General features: G+C 39.6%; 2 protein-coding genes across 3 annotated transcripts; one reads left to right on the top strand and one right to left on the bottom strand.

Moving 5' to 3' along the window:
• The first annotated feature begins 560 nt into the window (after positions 1-560).
• Positions 561-5,573, top strand: pex11b (peroxisomal biogenesis factor 11 beta). Of its 2 annotated transcripts, XM_062056708.1 has the most exons (5): positions 561-855; positions 934-1,020; positions 2,791-2,906; positions 2,971-3,172; positions 3,252-5,573. In XM_062056708.1, exons 2-5 carry the CDS (start codon positions 965-967, stop codon positions 3,640-3,642), a joined length of 765 nt encoding a protein of 254 aa, XP_061912692.1. In that variant the 5' UTR covers positions 561-855; positions 934-964; the 3' UTR covers positions 3,643-5,573. The 2 variants fall into 2 exon arrangements, with proteins under 2 accessions (XP_061912692.1, XP_061912691.1); XM_062056707.1 differs by having other exon boundaries at positions 566-1,020.
• ilf2 (interleukin enhancer binding factor 2) lies at positions 5,519-24,930 on the bottom strand. The gene is made up of 15 exons (XM_062056706.1): positions 24,780-24,930; positions 24,340-24,396; positions 23,046-23,088; positions 19,752-19,856; positions 18,975-19,052; positions 16,857-16,959; positions 15,096-15,161; positions 14,833-14,949; positions 14,684-14,762; positions 14,507-14,594; positions 6,740-6,801; positions 6,524-6,638; positions 5,961-6,051; positions 5,722-5,878; positions 5,519-5,656 (listed from the first exon to the last, which is right to left on the bottom strand). The coding sequence occupies exons 1-14, from the start codon at positions 24,782-24,784 to the stop codon at positions 5,730-5,732; spliced, it is 1,158 nt and encodes a 385-aa protein (XP_061912690.1). The 5' UTR covers positions 24,785-24,930; the 3' UTR covers positions 5,519-5,656; positions 5,722-5,729.

The following is a 24,930-nucleotide window of genomic DNA, read 5'->3' on the forward strand; positions in this document are numbered from 1 at the left end:
GTGTCTGGGGCCCCTAGTTTGCCTGAGTAGTTGAACAGGACAAAAAAAAAAAGAATGAAGCTTCGCTTTGTTCAGTTTTACACGGAAATTATTTCCACCACAAAAAAGCGATTCTTACACTAAGGTTTCTATTGTAGATCCATAAAGTTTAACTTCCTGCCATGATGTGTTGTGAATTTATGATGATGTGTTGTGAATTAATGATAACAGTTGGAATTTCCAAAGCGAGGTCTGGTTGTCTGGCTGAAGACTCTATGGTCGGCCCCAAAAAGTAATAATAATTATCCGAATACAGTACAGTCATGAATATTTTTTTGTGGATTTACTCCCACATACTGAACATACTTCTGTTTTTATTCATATTTATTGAGACTGTCAGTTAAAAATAAAATCATTTTAAACAACTTTGGTAGTTGTCTGTCATTTGACTGTAGTTTGTGCTTCTTGCCACAAGAGGCGGTAGAGCCACAAGCGCTGCTAATTGTCCTTTTACGTATGCGGAGAGGTCGCAGTGGTTTTAAGATCACAGGTTTAATACTTAAAGTATAGGTTTTTTATTTTCATTTTATTATATCATTATTATTGTTTTTTTTCTCCCCTTTTGTCTGTGTGGTTTTGTGTAAATACATATTTGATATGTATATTACCAACAGTCTGTAACCTTAAGTACTCACCCTGAGGATACACACTCCAGTACAGTAGGTGGCGGTATGCACTTATAACGTTAGTTGCGACCCGCCATAAAATGAAGAAGAAGAGAAGAAGCAGCAGCAGTGAAACGGACCCGGAAAAGAAATACAACAAGAGCGACATTTTAAACCATGTTGTGCTCATAAGTTCACGCTCTTTTGAAAAGTAACACTCTAATTGCTTGTTAAGTTCTGGAGGGCGAACGTACAGTTTTAACGGTTGCCACCGCTTTCGATTTGACAGCTAAAAGTTAAGATTAGCTGTGTCGACCAGAATGGACTCATGGCTTCGCTTCAACTCGCAGAGTCAAGCCAAGGAGAAAATGATTCGGTATTTATTCCACCAACATGTTTCTTTCACGTCACATTTGATAAATATACCATGGATTATACATATACCACGCAGTGGTTCTCAAACTTTTTCCACCAAGTACCACTTCACACAACTCTTGGCTCTTCAAGGACCACCATAATGACCAATACTGTAGCCCAGTAGGCCTAAGTATTTATTAAAAACATATTTTAAAGCATATTTAATAGTTTTGGCCAATGTACACTGAATAGCAACACTGTGTTTAAACATAAATAAATGATAAATGGGTTATACTTGTATAGCGCTTTTCTACCTTCAAGGTACTCAAAGCGCTTTAACAGTATTTCCACATTCACACACTGATGGCGGGAGCTGCCATGCAAGGTGCTAACCAGCAGCCATCAGGAGCAAGGGTGAAGTGTCTTGCCCAAGGACACATTACGGACGTGACTAGGATGGTAGAAGGTGGGGATTGAACCCCAGTAACCAGCAACCCTCCGATTGCTGGCACAGCCACTCTACCAACTTCGCCACGCCGTCCCAACATTAAAAAAAATTGTACAGTACAATGTTTTTTGGTGTGAGTGCTGTGGCACTGTGATTGTACATTGTACAAAAAATTGTACAATGTTTTATGAGAAGCTACAGCGTCTTACTTCATCACAAACTTTTTAAAACACCGTCCTTACTAGCACACTTAAGTATTTTTAGTGCATGGATGCATTCACACTCAGAATTAAAATAATATATGCCACTTTTGCATGAATGTTGCGGTCAAAACGCTCATGATGAATGTGTGTAAAGATGTGCGATTCATGAACGTTGTTCAAAACTCGCAAGTTTTTTGTCACTGAATTGGGACTTCTTCGGTACTCATTTCCAAGTGTGCTGAATCAAACCGTGAGATAAGTAAATTATGTATAAAATGAGGCTACATAAATGGTTATTCTAATTCTTAAACAGTAGTGGTACACTGAAGAGTCACCTGAATAAAGTATTGTATTATTTTCCTATAGTTTTACTGTATAGTGTGTTGCGTCTGACCAGTCCACCTCTCAGGGAATTAAAGTCACTGGTCAATCCCAAGTTCTTTCAGATGACATATATGCAGAGTAAGAAGGACCATCAAGACAGAATAGGAATATTATCATGTTTTACTGAAGCTTCAGGAGACCAGCCCACATCAATACAGTCATACCGTCATCTCGGGATGGTCTAACATTCAAACAGGAAGAGACAACTTCTTGAATACGCAAACAGCCCCCACCCTCTCCAGAAAGGAATACAGGCTCATTGTTCTACTACAGATAAGATATAAGGGAGTACTCAAACTCCTACATTGCAAGCCTTCAAGGTAACACACAGTTTACTTGCGGGCATATTCCTAAAAAAATAGAAAGAGTACAAATGGAAAAACACTGGCTGCTTTAAACATGGCTGTGAATAAAGAAAGAACTCTTAAACATATGCATTCTCCACAAGTGTTACTGTTCAAACTGTGTGTAATGGTAAAGTGGACAAAAATCTGCCTTGTTTTAATGAATATTAAGGTCTACTAGGCTACAGTATTTAAATGGTGGTACTTTGAGAGCCAAAATGTTTTCTGAGGTGGTACTTAGTAAAAAAAAATAGTTTGACAACCACTGTTCTAATTGAATGGGTAGAAAATACTTCAATCAGGTGTAAAATCTGAGATTTGTAGTTTTTGTGACGAGTGTTGTGATAGTTTCTACTATCAGGTGTGAAATCTGAGGTTTGTAGTTTTTGTGACGAGTGTTGTGATTTCAGGGCGGCTCAGTATGCTTGCACACTGCTAGGATACACACTGCACAAAGGTGGCGCTGCAGCTCAACTTGCCCAGACTGTGGGTCAGCTGGAAGCTCACTTGAGCCTGACAAGAAAGCGTAAGTGCGCGAGTTTCCCCGTCACGCCATGCGAGTTGCTGAACACTGCTTTGTGTGGTGGTAGTACTGCGTTTGGGGAACTCGGTGGAGGCCGTCGAAGCTGCGAAGAGGAGCGTCCACCTTTCCGACGGCGTGCTGAGGTTGTGCATCACCGTCAGCCACTTGAACAGAGCCATGTACTTTGCCTGTGACAACGTCCTGTGGGCCGGAAAGATGGGCGTCGTCTCCAAAGTGGACCAGCGAAAGTGGAGCCAGAGATCTTTTAAGTAAGTGGAACATGAGCTCTACGCTACATAGTGTTCCTATCCAAGTATGTGAGACAGACTATATTCTTGCGTACGGCAGGTACTACTTGTTTGCACTCATCCTCAACCTGACTCGAGACGTGTATGAGCTCCATCTCCTGATGGAGCGTGAAGCACGGCAGAGAGCAGCTAAATCTCCTCCCTCACGAGAACCCAGCCCCGACCTGTCCTCACCTGCAGTCGCGGCCTCCTTTGCCCTGCCATACCTGTTGACGTGTTTGCACAGACGGCTCCACCTGCTGGGCACAGTACTGCACGACAACCCGCCACTGCTGCTTGACCTTCTGAGGAACACGTGCGACATCTTCATCCCTCTAGACCGCCTGGGGATGTACCCTACTGGGAGGGGCTTTGTGGGCGCCTGTGGGCTGGCATCCTCAGTCTTCTCCATCGTCACCATCCTGCATCCTTGGCTTAAACTCAAACCATGAAGTCAACACAAGAACTTAACTGAGATTTCTGGTTTTGGATCTAGACTCGTCCTCAGGAGCAAAGGTCACACTGCAAACAGAACTAACAGTTTTCGCTTCTTTTACCTAGCAAATGTTTGTACTGATTTTTATATGTACTGCAGAAATGTAATGTACCTTCATTGTGTACCATGGACATTTAAAGGCCTACTGAAACCCACTACTACCGACCACGCAGTCTGATAGTTTATATATCAATGATGAAATCTTAACATTGCAACACATGCCAATACGGCCGGGTTAACTTATAAAGTGCAATTTTAAATTTCCCGCCACACTTCCGGTTGAAAAAGCCTTCGGAGGATGACGTATGCGCGTGACGTAGCCCGGGGAACAGAGGTATGCCTTCACCATTGAATACAATACAAAAAAGCTCATAATTCCACAGTATTCTGGACATCTGTGTTGGTGAATCTTTTGCAATTTGTGTAATGAACAATGGAGGCTGCAAAGAAGAACGTTGTAGGTGGGTCGGTGTATAGCGGCTGGCTGTAGCAACACAAGGATTACTCACTTGGATAGCAGACGCGCTAGCCGATGCTAACCGGCCACCGCACGAATGATCGGGTGAAGTTCTTCGTCGCGCCGTCGATCGCTGGAACGCAGGTGAGCACGGGTGTTGATGAGCTGGGCAGATGATGGCTGGCTGGCGTAGGTGGAGCGCTAATGTTTTTATCATAACTCTGTGAGGTCCGGTTGCTAAGTTAGCCTTAGCGTCGTTAGCAACAGCATTGTTTAGCTTTGCCAGGCTGAGATCTATTAACCGTGTAGTTACATGTACATGGTTTAATAGTATTGTTGATCTTCTGTCTATCCTTCCAGTCAGGGATTTATTTATTTTGTTTCTATCTGCATGTGAGACAGATGCTATCACGTTAGCTCATGCTAATTAGCATGAGCTTCGTCGATGTATTGTCGTGGAGATAAAAGGCACTGAATGTCCATTTCGCGTTCTCGACTCATTTTCAAGAGGATATAGTATCCGAAGTGGTTTAAAATACAAATCCGTGATCCACAATAGAAAAAGGAGAGTGTGTGGAATCCAATGAGCCAGCTTGTACCTAAGTTACGGTCCGAGCGAAAAAAAAAATGTATTTCACTGCATTCTAGTCCGTCACTCTAACGTTCCTCGTCCACAAATCTTTCATCCTCGCTCAAATTAATGGGGTAATGGTCCGAATAGCTCTAGCTGCGTTGAAAACAATAGGAAAATATGAGGGAGTGAACAACTGACAACGTCACGCTACTTCCGGTAGGGGCAAAGTTTTTTTTAATCAGAGACCAAAAGTTGCGAACTTTATCGACGTTCTATACTAAATCCTTTCAGCAAAAATATGGCAATATCGCAAAATGATCAAGTATGACACATAGAATGGATCTGCTATCCCCGTTCAAATAAAAAAAAATTCATTTCAGTAGGCCTTTAATGTTCATTTACTCACAGTATGGCAAATGTCAGCTCATAATTCTTGTGCGTTTTACAGTTTCCCTGTATAAAGGGTGTCCAAAATGGCGACGGCATGTTTATCTGCATAGTCATATTACATTAACAATTAAAAGTATTAGATGTTGCAATAATGTACTTTGTAACCAAAAAAGCTAAATGTCTTTGGTGAAATGTCATAGCATATATTAAATTGGATTGCTGTTGTATCCATTTAAATTTTCTGAATGCTTGGTGCAAAGTTTGGACACCCTTACTGTTATAAAATCGATTTTGTCAGTCACATTTGAGCCTTGGTAGGTCTAACTGAAAGTAAAACTGTTCCTTTTTCTGAGTATGTTTCTATTGACTGGACCTAATTTCCATCTTTTTAAACCAAATGACTGATAAGAATATCATTAAAAACTGAAATTTATTTGAGAACAGATTCAAATAAAAAAAACATACAAATCCACAACTGTTACCAATCTTTGATGAAAAAACCGTGGTCATGCGTGTTGCATCCAGTTTTTGACCTCGGGTTCGTTTTAACTGTAAGAAGAGCACATAGTTCAATTTAAGAAGCACAAAGACTTGCATTTTTTCTCCATGCTTACCTTTCGTGTCATTCCTGGGTCTCCATGCTGTCATCTTCTCCATCTCCTCCCTCCTCCAGAGCTTCATCATCCTCCTTCTTCTCTGGGGGTTTCTCATAGGCCTTTTCTGACGGGTTGACGATGATACCGTCCCATGTGGACATTTCAGTTGTCAGATCTGCAACAATTTCAAATGGCTTCTATATACGAGGAGCTATGGAGCAAAGATGTAAATGTTCCCAATGAGAGGAATGTCTTACAGCTTGCATCTCCTTCCAGGCCGAGGATCTTCCTGTAACCTCCGTGGGACAGAACCCTCACCAGTGTCTGAGCAGTGAAACACACCATGTCCTGCACACAACACACACATTTTGTATAGGGATGGATAACTGATATTTGTACTGGTAATTGGAAATATTTGTCATACGACAACTTGGACTTCAACAAACTCTTAATCGCCAAGGGAAATTCATTGATGACAATAGTTCAGTTACATAAAAAGAACACGCTGAAAAGCATACGAGAAAAAATGGAGAGAAACCAGAAAACTCCAAAATTTTATTTTTCGTAATATTTTTGCTCACATTCACCAAAGAGTAATGTATGAACTGAATAGAGTGTAGTTACAACTCCCTCCAGTAGATAGCATCACAACCGCATATTCAGCATATATTCTGTGTAACAAGCAACTTTAACTGTTATTTACCAAGTGCTGCAGTGACAACTACTTTACTCTACAATTATGCTAAATAGCAGACTGTGGGAAACAATATATAACAATAATACACACTATCAAAGAAAAATAAATCCCTGAGTTCCTCACCTGCTGTTCCAGAGTCATCACCGTGTGCACTCGGAAGTTTGCGCTCTCACATGGATCAGTGATTCCCACTGAGCCCGGCAGAAAAAGACCGGCGGCTAACATCTGCAGACAACGCCTTCAAAAGACACACAAATGTAAAACTTTTACACACTGCATGCAAAACCACACAACATCAAAAGGACCGTCCATGCAAAGGAGAGGTCAGCAGGAACTGACCTGTAGGCCATGTTGAGCGAAAGAGGCTGTCTGGATGGATTATTCATCACTGCAGAGTGACCCTGCAACACACACATAACACTTACATGACTGTGTCTTTCAAAGGTTATGCCACAGTATTGCCAGTTAAAGGTACAGTTAAATATTGCTAAATACCATAAATGTTAATTTGTTTAATAATGTAAATTTATTTGACATTTAACATTGAGCTGATATTAACTGTGCTGTAATATATTGTGTGTTGCCATTAAGATGGACATGGCCGTCTTGTCTTTTGTTGAGCCCTACAAAGAAAGTGATTTTACTGTAATAATTGTACATAGGCCTGGGCAATAAATCGATTTTATTGATAAATTCAAGTTTTTTAAAAAAAATAGTTGATAAAAAAAACCAACTATGTTTTTTTCTCCTCTTGGGGCATATTTTTTGCCCCAAGTAGCTTCCGTCCTCCTCCATATTTCCTTTGTGTAAAACGCAAACCTAGCAAAACATGGTGAATGCAAACGCGGGCGAGACGTTTGTTCAAAGAAAAGAGTGTCGTTAGTGGTTTAGATTTGCAGCAACATGCGTGGAACAAGTGACTGCACGCCGCGAAGTTTGTTTTAAAAAAAGACAACAAACTTAATCCAGCATCTCAAACCGAAGCCTCCAGTAGAGTGCGGAAAATGCAACTCTTTACTAAGCGAACAAGACCCCAACAATAAACAAACACCAGCTAAAAAGCAGGTTACTTTGGCGAAATAATTTCTCAAACTTTTTTTTTTTAAACCAAGTACCGTATTTTCCGCACCATAAGGCGCCCCGTGTTATTAGCCGCACGTTTAATGAACGGAATATTTCAAAACTTTGTTTACTTATTAGCCGCCCCGTGCCATTAGCCGCACCTACGCTACGCTAAAGGGAATGTCAACAAAACAGTCAGATAGGTCAGTCAAACTTTAATAATATATTACAAACCAGCGTTCTAACAACTCTCTTCACTCCCAAAATGTAATGTGCAAATGTGCAATCACAAAAATAGTAACACTCAAAATAGTGCAGAGCAATAGCAACATCAATAACTCAACGTTGCTCATACGTTAGTGTCACGCAACACACAAAATAAACATTTAAAGCTCACTTTCTGAAGTTATTACTCATCTACAAATCCCTCGAATTCTTCTTCTTCGGTGTGCTTCACTTGTTTTTTGACACCATCTGTGATGTGGACGCGCATGCAGTCGTAGATCAACAGGAACGGCGCTGCGTGAAAAAAGTCACCCGGTGTCTTCGCGTAAACGTCTATCAACCACTCGCTCATCTTTTCTTCAGCCATCCATCCCTTCGAGTTAGCTTTTATGATGACGCCGGCTGGAAAGTTCTCTTTTGGCAAGGTCTTCCTTTTGAATATCACCGTGGGTGGAAGTTTCTGGCCGTTAGCATGGCAAGCTACAACCACAGTAGGACGACTTCTCATTCCCTGTGGTGCGAATATTCACCGTACGTGTTCCCGTTGTATCCACAGTGCGGTTCACATGAATATCAAAAGTCAGTGGAACCTTGTACGCGTGTCTCTTAGTAGGAGACATTTTGTTGTCTTTACAGAAAAACAAATGAAATTAAATATCCGCGAGCTTCTTCTTCTACGGGGGCGGGTGCTCACCTTGGCGGTTGCTTACAGTAGAAGAAGAAGCGCTTCCTCTTCTATGGGGGCGGTTGCTTACCGTAGAAGAAGAAGCACTTCCTCTTTTACGGGGAAAAAAGATGGCGGCTGTTTACCGTAGTTGCGAGACCTAAACTTTATGAAAATAAATATGAATATTAATCCATATATAAGGCGCACCGGGTTATTAGCCGCACTGTCTGCTTTTGAGAAAAATTGTGGTTTTTAGGTGCGGCTTATGGTGCGGAAAATACGGTACTACCTCAGAATACACTCGTCTCTCCAAGTACCAGCATAGTAAACTATTTATTTACATTGTAAAGGACTGGGTCCTATGTTATGTTCCACATGTAGTTTATTCAATGTTTAAAATACATATTGGAGAAAAATCGGTTCAGCTGTGCTGAGTGATAGAAATGAGTGAGTAAAATGGTTCCGCAATGTGTCCTATTTCTTTTGGCGTCGACTACGGCCTACAGTAGGGCTGGCGATACGGATCAAAACTCATATCCCGATATCCATCCATCCAATTTCTACCGCTTATTCCCTTCGGGGTCACGGGGGGCGCTGGAGCCTATCTCAGCTACAATTGGGCGGAAGGCGGGGTACACCCTGGACAAGTCGCCACCTCATCGCAGGGCCAACACAGATAGACGGACAACATTCACACTCACATTCACACACTAGGGCCAATTTAGTGTTGCCAACATATCCCGATATATTTTGGCTAAATATCGATAAACAATACACATATTGTATCTTGATATTTTCCCCGGAAAGTGAGTTTAGACAAAGTGAAAGCCAAATATGTATGCATATATAGGGATGATGTTTGATAAGGAATTATCGAGTTCGAGCCTATTATCGAATCCTCTTATCGAACCGATTCCTTATCGATTCTCTTATCGAGTCCAGATAGGTTGTTGTATATGGAAAAAAACACACGATTGATTGATTGACAATATTTGGTTTAACAAAAGCTCACTTTTATTATATAATAAAAAAATAAAATCTAATAAATAAATAAATTTCGACTGTTACCCACCTAAAAAAATTAAATAAAATAAATAAATATTGACTGTTGTTACCCAAAGAATATTAAGTGGAATTTTTCAGAGAAACAAATATATACAGTAACACAAAAACAACCTGTCTCTGTGATCACTATAGGTGTATAAATAATAATATAGTGTTAAATAAAATCAGTCCCTTGGGCACAAAACTGAAAATAATACAGCTCTCCAAAAAGTTCACTTCTGCTGCTATTTGACATAACTGTTTGTTATGATGCTTTGACATTTTTGCACTTTATTTCTTTATTGAAAGAAAATTCTATGAAGAGAAAAGTTGTTTGCAAATGTGGCTAAAAAAAGAAATACACTTTATTGAGTTAACATTATTTCTTTATGGGGGAAAGACGTTATGAGCTAGAGAATATAACAACTACACTACCCAGCATGCAACAGGAGTTACGAGCATGCGCGGTCACCCCGAAAAGTGTTGCATGTTGCCACGCTGTGAAAGTAAACGTCAAGAACTCAGCCAACACGCCTCGTCTGCATTATTTATAATTAGACAGACAACACATATACAGTGTGATTTTGTTTTGTTTACAAGGAAATAGACTCTGCCAGACGGAGATATGTTGTATATATCTGTATGTGCTGCGGTTGCATCAAGAACGTTGCGTCAGCTGCCGTAAAGGAGGTGCGTTGCTAGCCTGGTTGCTATGTTTCCGGTTGGTCGTAAAAGTGTTCGTCATGTGTTTTTACCCTGCTAAAATCTCTCAGTAAAGTTATTCGTTGGATTATACCTTTTGTTTCGAACTTTAATCACACCTTGGAGCGCTTTTTCCCGTCCATTGTTTTCCTGCTTTCCCTATCTGCGCCTAATGACTGAGCTACATGGCGTAATTTCTTGTGATGTCCCACGGAGCATTTCTGGTCGGGACGGGATTCCACTCTTTTTCTTTACTATAGTGGTCTCGATAACGGGTACCGGTTCTCAAAAAGGTATTCGAATCCGAGGACCCGGTTCTTTTCTTATCAAACAACCGGGAAAACCGGTTTCGAGTATCATCCCTATGCATATAGTATATTACTTACCACAAACAATTTTTTTGGGTAATTTTCCAAAGTTTCATGCGTAAATGGATGCACATTAAAAATATTACAATTGAAAATAAAATCTTTTAAATACATTTAAGTAAAATTTTATTTTTTATCTTCTTTAAAACAAACCTTGAGCAATGCTTAAACCCTATGCTAATCACAAAAATACAAAAGAACAAAATTTGAAATAAAGTGCCTGGTTTAAGAAGAATATTTTTTAAACATCAGCAGCAACTTAAAAATGATTTAGTAACAAAAGCATCTTTTAGTTAAACATTTTTAGAAGAAGTAAGCATGTTCTTCTTCCCTCTATGTTTTTAGCCAGGAACACCAACCCAACAACAGCTTCTAGGATGGTGTGTGGCAGGTGATTATTTTGCCAAAGCAGCTAAACACCTTTTCACCCATTTGTTCTGTCAGTGCTTCTTGTGCAAAGTAGCTGACACTTGGAAACTCATAAACGAGTCAATTATTTTCAGTAGTTTTTTATTTTTATAAATCAGCTTTTTTGTTAACTCCTGGAACTGGGAACATATCTTTAGTAATGTGATGGGACATCGCTTTAGTAATAGCACTCCACTTTTATTTGCATGTGGAACACAATAGGAAAAAGAAGCTAGCAGTGATCTTTTTGGGTTTGAGGTGCTGCTGGGCTGTTTTAACATGCAGCTTCACATACTCGAGTTTGTGTCATATTTTAAGGTGGTGAAAATAGATTTGTCGTCTTTTACTGACTAGTTCCTTCAAAGCTGATGTTTTTTTGTTGTTTAACGACTGAGTGAGCCTGCGCGGAGATCTTGCCCCGCCCACCTCTGTGCATGGAGGAGGGCCTCAGCTCTCAGTGCAGACAGAGTGATCTTTGCGTCATCCTTGTCAAAACATCAAAGATTGCTGCGCAAATTCAATCTATATCAATATAAAAAAATATTTATTTTTTTATTTCGAGTTTCAAATAAATATATTAATAATATTGATATAACGCCCTGTCCAATGCCTGCAATTATCGGATTGTAACGACTTCCATTGAAGGCTGATAATGAAAAAACCTTTGATAACGGCTCGAGTTGCATCATTTTTGGTGCACCACTTGATGTAGTCTGCATACCACAGTTTGAGAATCACTGATTCACACAAGGTACTATGTGCGATAAGAAATGAGCACAAGGCACAAATCACTAAAGCGGTTGCTCTGCACATCGCCAGGATGTGGTGCACATACAATGAAAAAGCCTGCGTTTATACGCTCACTAAAACCATAGCCCTCTCAATAGTTTATTTGATTATTTATTTGCATACAATGTACAACATTTTTATTTACGTAAGTATTTTATTCAAAACATAAGTTTTAATTACACACTTTGATTTGATTGATTATGTACTACTTATTGATTTTAAGTATCTATTTTATTAGTGTTTATTTGTGTGCAATGCTACATTTTTGTTTAACAAAGTATTTTATTCAAGAAAGAAGTTTTAAGTTTGCACATTATTAATCTCAATGTTGGAGATAATTGTTTATTTGCATGCAATCTACAATGCTATATTTTTTTCCCATTAGTATTTTATTTTAAACTGAAATATTGCCTCCCAGCGTAAGCTCTTAAATTTAGTTCTTTGAAAATGATTCCATAAATAGTACAATTCCATATCTGGTCGAAAAAGAACATAGTACAAATGACAATTAGGGATGATACTCGAAACCGGTTTTCCCGGTTGTTTGATAAGAAAAGAACCGAGTCCTCGGACTCGAATCCCTTTTTGAGAACCGGTACCCGTTATCGAGACCACCATAGTAAAGGAAAAGAGTTGATTCTTTATTCGAATCCCGTCCCGACCAGAAATGCTCCGTGGGACATCACAAGAAATGACGTCACGTAGCTCAGTCATTAGGCGCAGATAGCGAAAGCAGGAAAACAATGGACGGGAAAAAGCGCTCCAAGGTGTAATAAAGTTCAAAACAAAAGCTATAATCCATCGAATAACTTTACTGAGAGATTTTAGCAGGGTAAAACACATGACAAACACTTTTACAACCAACCGGAAACATAGCAACCAGGCTAGCAACACACCTCCTTTACGGCAGCTGTCGCAACGTTCTTAAAACAACCGCAGCACATACGGTACATATATATACAACATATCTCCCTTTTTTAACTTTTGTTTTTCTTTCCTTGTAAACAAAACAAAATCACACTGTAGCGAGGCGTGTTGGCTGAGTTCTTGACGTTTACTTTCACAGCGTGGCAACATGCAACACTTTTCGGGGCTACCGCGCATGCTCGTAACTCCCGTTGCATGCTGGGTAGTGTAGTTGTTATATTCTCTAGCTCATAACATTTTTCCCCCTATAAAGAAATAATGTTAACTCAATAAAGTGTATTTCTTTTTTTAGCTTTAACTTTTCATTTTTTAGCATTGTAACCACATTTGCAAAGAACTTTTCTCTTCATAGAATTTTCTTTCAATAAAGAAATAAAGTGCAAAAATGTCAAAGCATCATAACAAACAGTTATGTCAAATAGCAGCAGAAGTGCACTTTTTGGAGAGCTGTATTATTTTCAGTTTTGTGCCCAAAGGACTGATTTTATTTAACACTATATTATTATTTATACACCTAGAGATCACAGAGACAGGTTGTTTTTGTGTTACTGTATATATTTGTTTCTCTGAAAAATCCCACTTAATATACATTGGGTAACAACAGTCAATATTTATTTATTTTATTTTATTTTTTTAGGTGGGTAACAGTCAATATTTATTTATTTATTAGATTTTATTTTTTTCTTATATAATAAAAGTGAGCTTTTGTTAAACCAAATATTGTGTGTTTTTTTCCATATACAACAACCTATCTGGACTCGATAAGAGAATCAATAAGGAATCGGTTCGATAAGAGGATTCGATAATAGGCTCAAACTCGATAATTCCTTATCAAACATCATTCCTAGCTATGAGTAAGACGCAGTGTCATTTCAAGCTACTAGTTTTCGAATAAATAAAATAAAAACTTGTTTTGAATTATCTCAGTCTTTTATATAAATTTTTTTTTAAATAAGTAAAATCGGAAAAAGGTCAATCAAATTTTTTGTGAAAACATTTGAGATTTTATTTTTAGGCCATAAGGTTCAGGCATAATTGTAAATGTAACTTGCACCTTAATTGTAGTTCTGTTTACTAATTTTGGGGGTGACATAATAGCCATGTAAAATGGCTAATGCTAATCAGTAGCACGTGTATGGTATATTCAATGTAAATTAGCATGGAGCTAATGCATTTTGAAAAGTAGCGCCTGACGTTTGAGCACTTTTTGTTGAAATGGAAAATTGCAATATTATCTCCAGAGGTTTCGCTACGAATACGCCGGTTTTCCCGCAAAGCCCGCAACCGAAAGTGGCATAACGGGCAACAAAAGGCATCAAAGTCAAGTACCGTTTTTGGTTGGCACTTATCAAATACAGAATTCAGTACCCATCGCTCTACAGTATATGGTGAAACCCGCTTATGTCGATAACCCTTGGACTGGCTGGCTGACATAAGTGGTTGTAGACAGAACTGAAATCTAAGCATTGCTCGCATTTGTCAGAAAACGCAAAAATGAGCGATGAAAGATTTATCAACCTTTCTCAATATGTACCGCTAACATAATTTGGTTGAATGTTTTCACTACAACACGGTTTTTGAACAGACACAAATCTTTGTTATGGCTAATCAAAATTATTTTTAAAAGGGTGCAATTTTTTAGTTGCTGAAAGCAACTTAATACTGACATGCTATTATTCTGACACTTACTTTGCACTGAACAGGAAGTGTAATGAGACACGCCCCCTATTAAAAAAATTATCTTTTAAAAAATAAATGTGAATTTTGAATGATACAAATAAGTTTATAGATGTTTATCAACATTACAAGGGCTCCCTGCAGTACCTCTACACACCCATAGAAGTTGCCCTGTACAGTAACGACGACAAAGAAGTGTTATCATTAATAAGCAGATGAGTGGTCTCAGTGTCTCACCAATAAGTCTAGAATCCAAGGAGTGAGAGGTTCAAATCCAGGAAAGCGTAGCCTGAGGTCCTTGAGCAGGCGGATCAGGACCTTCACCCTGAATATCAGAATATTTGATTTGATATTTAGCTGATGCAATCTATTTGGAAAAGAAGCAAAGTCTGATGAGATGAAGATTTTCCTTACGTGGACTGAGAAGCATTCTCCTCAAACCAGCGGGCATGGCGAATGGCAGCGAGGGCACTCTGCAGCACCTTGATGTTTACTACAGACAACAAAATCAAGTAGTTATCACATTATATGATTTATTTGTATGCGTGTGTGTGGGCTTGTACAGTGAAGCTCGGGGTCCAGCTTGCGGAGGTTGGGAGGGACGGTGGTTATGAGGATCTTGACGGTGGCGTCCGCTGAGCTGATCTCAAAGCCTGTCTCATTGGTCAGCATGGACAGCACTGACACACACAATAATGTCAGGTAACAATGAGCACTAGTGTGAGAATATCCACAGCATTTGTTCTACCAACTGCATTAGACACCCAAATGTACAAGAAGTACACGCTGTGTACTTCTGTATGTATCTTAAGTCCCTCAGTGGTACCTTCAGTAGGGTCCTGGGTGCGAAGAGTCTCCACAACTTTGTTGCCCAGAGCAGCGACCGCCTCCACTAAAATACATGCAGTGACATACTTTTACTAATAATCAATCATTTGGTTATGGTTTAAATTTATAAATAAATAAATGATAAATGGGTTATACTTGTATAGCGCTTTTCTACCTTCAAGGTCCTCAAAGCGCTTTGACAGTATTTCCACATTCACCCATTCACACACACATTCACACACTGATGGCGGGAGCTGCCATGCAAGGCGCTACCAGCAGCCATCAGGAGCAAGGGTGAAGTGTCTTGCCCAAGGACACAACGGACGTGACTAGGATGGTAGAAGGTGGGGATTGAACCCCAGTAACCAGCAACCCTCCGATTGCTGGCACGGCCACTCTACCAACTTCGCCACATGCTATACAGATGGGCGAAAATTTTACTGTAGTTTTCAAATTTGGATGGGGTTTTTTTTAAGAGCAAAATGCGATTAGGGGTTAAAATCTCTTTTCGCACATGTGCGACAGTTAAAAAAAAAAAAGTCGACATCTATTTTTAGGCGCATTTGCGAGTAAATTTGTCACACCGTACAGCACTGTTTTAAGTGTTGTCATAGCGTTCGGAGCAGCATTTTGCCTTTCTCGAAGAAAAATGCTCGATGCTTGCATTGTCTTAGGCTGTTGGAACCATTCAAATCGCAAAAGGGATAGAAGTTTCTTCAGAGTTCCTCGAGGGGTAATCAATTAGGGCGAAAGAGTGCAAGATTTTACGAAAGACAACGAGAAAAGTGGCAGGCACTCCAGTCTAAGGGAGCAGATTGAGTCACAACGGACGTGACTAGGATGGTAGAAGGTGGGGATTGAACCCCAGTAACCAGCAACCCTCCGATTGCTGGCACGGCCACTCTACCAACTTCGCCACATGCTATACAGATGGGCGAAAATTTTACTGTAGTTTTCAAATTTGGATGGGGTTTTTTTAAGAGCAAAATGCGATTAGGGGTTAAAATCTCTTTTCGCACATGTGCGACGGTTAAAAAAAAAAAAGTCGACATCTATTTTTAGGCGCATTTGCGAGTAAATTTGTCACACCGTACAGCACTGTTTTAAGTGTTGTCATAGCGTTCGGAGCAGCATTTTGCCTTTCTCGAAGAAAAATGCTCGATGCTTGCATTGTCTTAGGCTGTTGGAACCATTCAAATCGCAAAAGGGATAGAAGTTTCTTCAGAGTTCCTCGAGGGGTAATCAATTAGGGCGAAAGAGTGCAAGATTTTACGAAAGACAACGAGAAAAGTGGCAGGCACTCCAGTCTAAGGGAGCAGATTGAGTCAAAGAACGCACAAGTTTGGAGTGATCACTTCGTAAAATTATTTTATTTCTTAAAATATTTTTGCAATATAATGCCATATTAATATTTTTACCCATGTATTCATTGTGCGTGGCACATAATTAACAAATCTAGGTACAAAAGGCAGAAATTCAAGATGATCTTTAAGTCACAGGCTGATATAAAATGCATTTATCATCATTATCAGTGAAGGTATGGACTGCACTTTGTTTTCTTATGCATCACTAGAACTGACAGTGTTAAGCAGTGCTTATGGCTTGAATGGCAAGCCTCCTTTGGACACAATTTTCCCTTCATCCTTGCTGCACCCCCTAGAGAACAATATCTTTTGGACCATATGTAAACACGCTACTGGAGGAAAGTGCTGCTGTCAACTACCAAACCAACTGAAATTAGAGGCAAAGAAAAACTCACATGTGGGAAGAATCTTGAGGATTACAACCAAGTCAGCAACATTGTGTCCAGTTGTCATGGTACCCTTTTTGTAAGAGCCCACCTGACGCACCTCCTCGATTTGCTGAAAATACACACAATATTGAAATGACAAATCTTAACTGCATAGTCAGGTGATTAGTGAATACATACAGTTCCCAAACACTCATGCTGGGCCATTAGTTTAATTTCCCTGGTGGAATTATTTGTTTTTCACATAGTTTTTTTTTAAAGATTTGGCACTACGTGTATACCCACCCTTAGAAACACACAATATTGTCTGAATGTAGCTTCCTGTTACAAGGCCATACAGTAGACAGCATCAAATTGTGCTTCTTAACATACGCACCAGAGACACAGTTACAAAAGGCTGTCGCGCACAAAAAAAGCTACACCAGCATAGGTGAAATGTGCATAAGTAACTTTTGCTGCAAACGCTGGTATTTATATAAAAATAAATTACAGAATGTGGAAATGGTTGCGTAATCCTAAACGCTTTCAACCATGTGTAGAGCTAACAAAGTTTTTCAGACAAGAATCAGCGACGCTCGAAAGTGTCACCACAAAATAAAGCTGACACTATTAAAAAATGGTAACATTTCACGACGATAAGCATTCCTCTAATTCTGGATGTATTGTATATTCATTTGTTAGAGATTCAATATCAAAATATAGAACTGTATGAATGTAATTATATTGTAGCATTTATGTGGTGGGTCATTGAAGTAGCGTAATTTCTGGACTATAAGTCGCTACTTTTTCTCCTCGTTCTGGTCCCTGCGGCTTATACAAGGGTGCGGCTTATTTACGGCCTGTTCTTCTCCGACACAGACGAAGAGGATTTCGGTGGTTTTAGTACGCAGGAGGAAGACGATGACACAATGATTAAAGACTGACTTTTCATATACCGGTAGGCTGGTTATTTTGATAACGTACAGGTGAGCACTTTGTATTACTTTGCACCGTTGTATTATTTGTACTCTGCACGAATGCTGTTCGCCATGTCAAAGATGTGAAAGTTTGATTGAATGATTGAAAGATTTATTGTTAATAAATGGGACGCTTTGCGTTCCCAAACAGTCATCTCTGTCCCGACAATCTCCTCCGTGGTAGCAGGAACCCCTATATACTACGGTAATTACACATCAAAACCCTGCGGCTTATAGTCGGGTGCGGCTTATATATGGAGCAATCTGTATTTTCCCCTAAATTTAACTGGTGCGGCTTAGTCAGGTGTGGCTTAAAGTCCGGAAATTACGGTATTGTTTTCCTCATTTTTAATTGAATGGTAACTATCAAAATCTCACGGTACGATAGCATTGAGTATTAAAGGGAACTGCACTTTTTTATTTTGCCTATCGTTCACAATCATAAAAGACATGATGATTTTTTTACATGGATTTTTTAATAAACAAATATCCCCTTACAGGTTCTCTATCCCATAAAATCCAAAAATAACCCTTCAAAATCCACCAACAATACTTAATTTACATGTTCTGATTTTAATACTAACCACGTATTAGTGATATTGTTATTTTAAGCGCTAATGCAGACAAACTATAGCGGCGCTGTGATCACAAGCCTGTGTACAATTTTGACATGATCAACTAGCGGGGTATTTCCTTGCTTCCTGGAAGTTTATTGTACATCATAAATCATGCATCCCACCTCACCAGAAGAAGTCTGAGGACATATACCGACAAGTTGTTACACTTTGACAGCCATTTAAAACCCAGAAATGTCGAGAACGACAAAATGTTTCCTCCCGAGTCGCTGCTTTAGCTTAATGTTTGCGTCATCGTCATGCTGACCCATCCACCACCCATTGTCAATGTTTTGGGTGAGGCCAGGAGGTTCTCATACAAGATTCTACGGTACATGACCCCATTAATCAATGTGGCGTTATCCATTGCCTTTTTGCTGCTTCGCGTGGGTGTCAACTGTTTTTGGTGCATGTAAATATTTTAGTGATTACTACAGCAACGTCATGCTTTTTCCCCACTAAATGCCATAATCCATAGTACATTTGATGACCACAGACAAAATATACGGCCCAAAAAGTTCTCACCTAAATTAATGTGAGGTAAAAATAGAACTTACCACTTCAAAGTTTCCAGGGGCAACAATCAGGTTATCGATGACATTGTTGATCTTAGTCACAAGGGACAAGATGGAGGACTAAAATGCAGAAATAGACCATTAAAATTTGCAACGTGAATACATTATAGAAAGTGATAGCAATTATTACGAGTTACCTTGCAAACAAGTGTGAGACAAACTTGTGCGAAAAATAGATTTTAGCTAGAGTCCTACAGCTGAAACCTTGTGTAAATCAATTCAAGTACTTTTTAAGACAGCGTCAATTTGCCGTGCAATGAAGAAAAGCACAATAACAAACGTCACACACAAAACAGACACCAATGCATATCATGAGATGAAACAAAGTCAGATAGCTAAAACGTTAAGAAATAATGAAACAATTCTATACATTGAGTCTATTAGATTGCTAAAATATCAGGAGTTAATAATATACCAGTGTGCAGCTTTTTAAACATCACAACATGCTTGTTTCTTTTTGAAGAAGTTAGTTTTGTTGTTTTATCGTTTGTTATAGCAGGCACTTTAAAAGTCCTTTTTACATAAAAACAGTATTTTGTATTTTTGGCACTTTGCCTGTCCTTACTTTTAAATGGAAACAGGTTTAATGTTCTTTATCTTTGTAACTGCCAAATAAACAGCAAAGTTACAATATATATATAAATATTTATGAATGAATTAGTCATCTTTGTAGTAAGCACATGCCTAATATCTCAAGCTGAATTACTCGACGGCTAGTTGACTGTCAAAATAGTTGATAGTTGCAGCCGTAGCACTGACCTGCTCTGTAGATGTCGGGCTCAGATCTTGATTTCTCTTCAGCAGACACTCGCTGAACGAACTCTCATCAGGCGCAGGCTTCACTCTCGGGAAGGCCATCTCACACTGAGGAAAAGAACGGTCACTGTGTTTACATGCACTGAAATATATAAAAATGTGCGATCACATATTAAATGACATCTTTACTTTTCCACTTTGTGAGTTATTTATAATTTTTGGAGTCTTTTTATTATGAAAGGTTATAAAATGAAACTGTGAAGGAGTGATCACTATACAGATGGTTGATAGCTGATGTTTTTTTAACCCAATCAGCCAAAATGTTGATCTTATACTCCCCTTGACAACCATTAAGCACACCTACTTTGACAAAAGAAAGGTGAGCTGTGTATGTGCAACATTTAAAGGCCTACTGAAACCCACTACTACCGACCACGCAGTCTGATAGTTTATATATCAATGATGAAATCTTAACATTGCAACACATGCCAATACGGCCGGGTTAACTTATAAAGCACAATTTTAAATGTCCCGGGGAACTTCCGGTTCGAAACGCCTCTGAGGATGACGTATGCGTGTGACGTAGCCCGGGGAACAGAGGTATGCCTTCCACATTGAAGCCAATACGAAATAGCTGTTTTCATCTCATTCTGGATGTATTCTGGACATCTGTGTTGGTGAATCTGTTGCAATTATGTTCATTGCATTATGGAGAAAGAAGCTGAGCAAGCAAAGAAAGTTCTCGGTGCAAAGCGGACGTATTTTGCGAAGGAAGTCAGCAGCAACACAACACAGCCGGTGTTTCATTGTTTACATTCCCGAAAGATGCAGTCAAGATCGAAGAACTCGGATAACAGAGACTCTAACCAGGAGGACTTTTGACTTTGATACACAGACGCCTATAGAGAACTGGGACAACACAGACTCTTACCAGGATTACTTTGATTTGGATGACAAAGACGCAGACGTGCTACCGTGAGTATGCAGCTTTGGTTTCCAAACATTTGATCGCTTGCACGTACGTGTGCGTCACGTACGTAACTTTGTTTAAATATATAAGCTTTATGAACCTTGGGTTAGGTGAACGGTCTTTTGGGCTGAGTGATTGTGTGTGTTGATCAGGTGTTTGAATTGTATTGGTGTGTTCTATGGAGCTAGGAGCTAGCAGAGGAGCTAGGAGCTAGCATAAACACCTAGGTGTTTTTATGTAGGATTAATTTGTGGCATATTAAACATAAGCCTGGTTGTGTTGTGGCTAATAGAGTACTTTTTGCAATCAACGCTAAGAAAACGGAAATGCTGATAATCGGTCCTGCTCAACACCGACATCTATTTAATAATACCACCTTAACATTTGACAACCAAACAATTAAACAAGGCGACTCGGTAAAGAATCTGGGTATTATCTTCGACCCAACTCTCTCGTTTGAGTCACACATTAAGAGTGTTACTAAAACGGCCTTCTTTCATCTCCGTAATATCGCTCAAATACGTTCCATTTTGTCCACAAGCGATGCTGAGATCATTATCCATGCGTTCGTTACATCTCGTCTCGATTACTGTAACGTTTTGTTTTCGGGCCTCCCTATGTCTAGCATTAAAAGATTACAGATGGTACAAAATGCGGCTGCTAGACTTTCGACAAAAACAAGAAAGTTTGATCATATTACGCCTATACTGGCTCACTTGCACTGGCTTCCTGTGCACCTAAGATGCGACTTTAAGGTTTTACTACTTACGTATAAAATACTACACGGTCAAGCTCCTGCCTATCTTGACGATTGTATTGTACCATATGTCCCGGCAAGAAATTTGCGTTCAAAGAACTCCGGCTTATTAGTGATTCCCAGAGCCCAAAAAAAGTCTGCGGGCTATAGAGCGTTTTCTATTCGGGCTCCCAATACTATGGAATGCCCTCCCGGTAAAAGTTACAGATGCTACCTCAGTAGAAGCATTTAAGTCTCATCTTAAAACTCATTTGTATACTCTAGCCTTTAAATAGACTCCCTTTTTAGACCAGTTGATCTGCCGTTTCTTTTCTTTTCTTTTCTTTTCTACTCTGCTCCCAACCCGGGGTGGACCGCTAGCCTGTCCATCAGATGGGACATCTCTACGCTGCTGACCCGTCTCCACTCGGGATGGTTCCTGCTGGCCCCACCATGGACTGGACTTTCGCTGATGTGTTGGACTTTCACAATATTATGTCAGACCCACTCGACATCCATTGCTTTCGGTCTCCCCTAGAGGGGGGGGGGGTTACCCACATATGAGGTCCTCTCCAAGGTTTCTCATAGTCATTCACATTGACGTCCCACTGGGGTGAGTTTTCCTAGCCTGTATGTGGGCTCTGTATCGAGGATGTCGTTGTGGCTTGTACAGCCCTTTGAGACACTTGTGATTTAGGGCTATATAAATAAACATTGATTGATTGATTGATTGATATATGTCTTGTGTTTATTTACTGTTTTAGTCATTCCCAGCTGAATATCAGGTACCGTGAGTAGCAGCTGCGCTTCCAAACATTTGATCGCTTGCCAGTATGTGCGCGTCACGTACGTTACTTTGTTTAAATATATAAGCTTTATGAACATAAACTTTAACGGGTTAGTTTTGTCCTACTGATGATGGGTTTTTGCAAGAGTAATCTTGCTCTGCTACGCATAAAACATCGACCCAGATTCTGGTCGTCTGCAAGTCATTAAGCACTGGGTAGCATTTACTTCTTCAGTAAATTATGTCTAATTATGTTTGCTGGCACTCATGATATCTCCAGTGAGTAGTAAAGGGGAGTATTGTGATGAGTTTAAAATTAATGTGCCGCCATATGCTTAAAATGAGAAAAATACAAATACTACTACATATTATTAGAATGTACCTGTTATACACACAGTATGAATATAAAACCTTTATGGAGGTGTTTAGATGTTTAAGCGCCTTATAGACAGAATAGAGCGACTCCCAGAGGCCCGTTGTAAGCGGACATTTGCTCGCATTTATTTACTATTTAGAATGCATAAACAAAAGAAAAACGCGTGCTTGTTTTGCATTAGGATTGTGAATGATATGCAAAAAAAAGGGCAGTTCCCCTTTAAGTAATAGACTAGACTTCCTGTTTATTGTCATTAAAATTTGAACTTTACAGTACATAAGAACGAAATTTCGTTGCATTAGCTCATGGTAGTGCAGGATTAAAAATCAATAAGGTGCAGATATATTGGATAAGGGCAGCAACCAATAAAATCTCACATCAGACAAGCAAATGCAAAATGCAGAGCAGCACAAAACACGTTTACTCACCACATAAAAATCGAATGGGATGTGTGGAACAAATGGGCGATACCTAAACAGGAAAAAAAGCAATTGGTTTACCATGCTTTCTGTTATGATACAAACACAAAATATATCAACATTTTGGTGTATTGTTTTATAATTTTAAATGATAAATAATATTAATACTTAATGATGACATCGTTATAATTAATACAAAAGGTAGGACAATGGGTGAGGGCCGACATCCGGGCAACTGAGCTACATACGGGTTCTTCGAGCCATAGCAACGAGACTGGCGTTGAAAACAAACCTTTGCCATTACTCTTTAACCTGTCGACCTACGCTGGTTAAACCTGTCATTCTGCCTCCAAAATGCCGAAAAACTGTGTTGTTTTTGGTTGTGCTAACCACAACTGGAAACAGGGAAAACAAAGGTTGTATTTTGTTCTGCCAAAGCGCGATAAAAGCCCACAGAGACGAGACAAATGGCTCGCGGCTTTACACCGGGAAAACGAGGACGGTTCTCACTGGAGTCCCCCAAAGTCCCGGGTCGTGTGTTCGGATCACTTCGTTTCTGGTAAATATAAGGAACAAAAATCCACCTTCTTAACCACAACTTGGCTATACCGTCCGTGCTAATGTTGTACTTGTTGAATTTGTACCTTATAACGTTCGACAGCTGAAGTTGTTGTTGTACAAGCCCTTTGAGACACTTGTGATTTAGGGCTATATAAATAAACATTGATTAATACAAAAATAACATGCGGTATATACTATATAGTCTATAGCCTAGCTAGCTATTTTAGAAAACCGGACAACGAGAGGATACCAAAGGCAGCGTAAAGATGGACACCACCGGGAAAACGTAAGCCAGGGCGGCCAAAGAACACCTGGCGAAGAACAGTTGTACTTAAACAATACATGTAGCCCTCAAATCTCTCAATATTTTATACACTAACACTTGATCTTGTTGTTGATAACTTCCGCGTCTTTTTCTTAGTAGCGCGCAGGCTAAGCTAACTAGCAAGCTAAGCTAAGCCTGAGAAGCTTTAAAGTTCACTGAGACGAGTTTGACGTAAATAATACATTTTCGTTTTTTCACACGATATGCGAATAAGTAAAAATGCGTAAACGAAGGATTTAACGCCGACTTCCAAGCCACAAGGCTCGTTAAATGCTTTTTCTGTCAATGCTGTGTTCGCTGTGAGCTGGTTTGTTTTCAACGAATTCCCAGTTGCTAGGGGATTGGTAGGCGGAAGTGACGTAGGTCCGCCCTCATCCATAAGGATTTTAGAGCAAGCAGCCATGTGGTTCAACTCACTGGAGCATTCCTCCCCGGGACCCATAGCGGCCTCCTCGACCCCTGCCGCGGTCTCCTCTGAAGAAAAACAACACAAGAACATCGACATTGTTCAGAATAAAGATTGTAATATTCCACACATATTTATTCATTCATTAAAAAAAATAGCTAACAAGGTAACACACACGCCAACGTGTTAACGTTAGTTTCGTTTCCACGCGACGGATCGAAGCATTTAGATTAAGATACATTTGTATTGTTTAGCTAGAAAAGGAAAAATTCTAACCATCCTTTTAAAAAATGACAAATTAGCTTTGGGCTAGGCTAGCTACCGCGCCATCTCGGTGGCACTCGGAGGAAGAGAACAATAGACTCTTCATAGAGAAATAACACTTTCCTCGTACACAACCAGCAACTAGATAAATGTAACTTTAATTTTCCATATTATATATTTTACTTACCTCATTGCGTACGACGTTTTGGTAACGAAAGAAAAACGGCACAGGAGAATTAATCAGCGTCCTCAAAAGCGCTGCGGCGTCTTCCTTCTGCTTCCTGTTCTGGTGGACGTTGGAAAGTAGACTGTGGTGTCTTCACTACTGCCACTTCCTG

This window comes from Entelurus aequoreus, linkage group LG08 (genome assembly GCF_033978785.1).
Source record: "Entelurus aequoreus isolate RoL-2023_Sb linkage group LG08, RoL_Eaeq_v1.1, whole genome shotgun sequence".
NCBI lineage: Eukaryota > Metazoa > Chordata > Actinopteri > Syngnathiformes > Syngnathidae > Entelurus > Entelurus aequoreus.

Coding starts and splice junctions, on each gene's coding strand:
- pex11b (XM_062056708.1), top strand. CDS start 965: ATGGACTCATGGCTTCGCTTCAACTCGCAGAGTCAAGCCAAGGAGAAA. Junction 1,021..2,790: donor GCCAAGGAGAAAATGATTCG/GTATTTATTCCA, acceptor TTGTGATTTCAG/GGCGGCTCAGTATGCTTGCA. Junction 3,173..3,251: donor TGGAGCCAGAGATCTTTTAA/GTAAGTGGAACA, acceptor TGCGTACGGCAG/GTACTACTTGTTTGCACTCA.
- ilf2 (XM_062056706.1), bottom strand. Junction 19,053..19,751: donor GCCCGACATCTACAGAGCAG/GTCAGTGCTACG, acceptor TCTGCATTTTAG/TCCTCCATCTTGTCCCTTGT. Junction 16,960..18,974: donor CCCCTGGAAACTTTGAAGTG/GTAAGTTCTATT, acceptor GTGTATTTTCAG/CAAATCGAGGAGGTGCGTCA.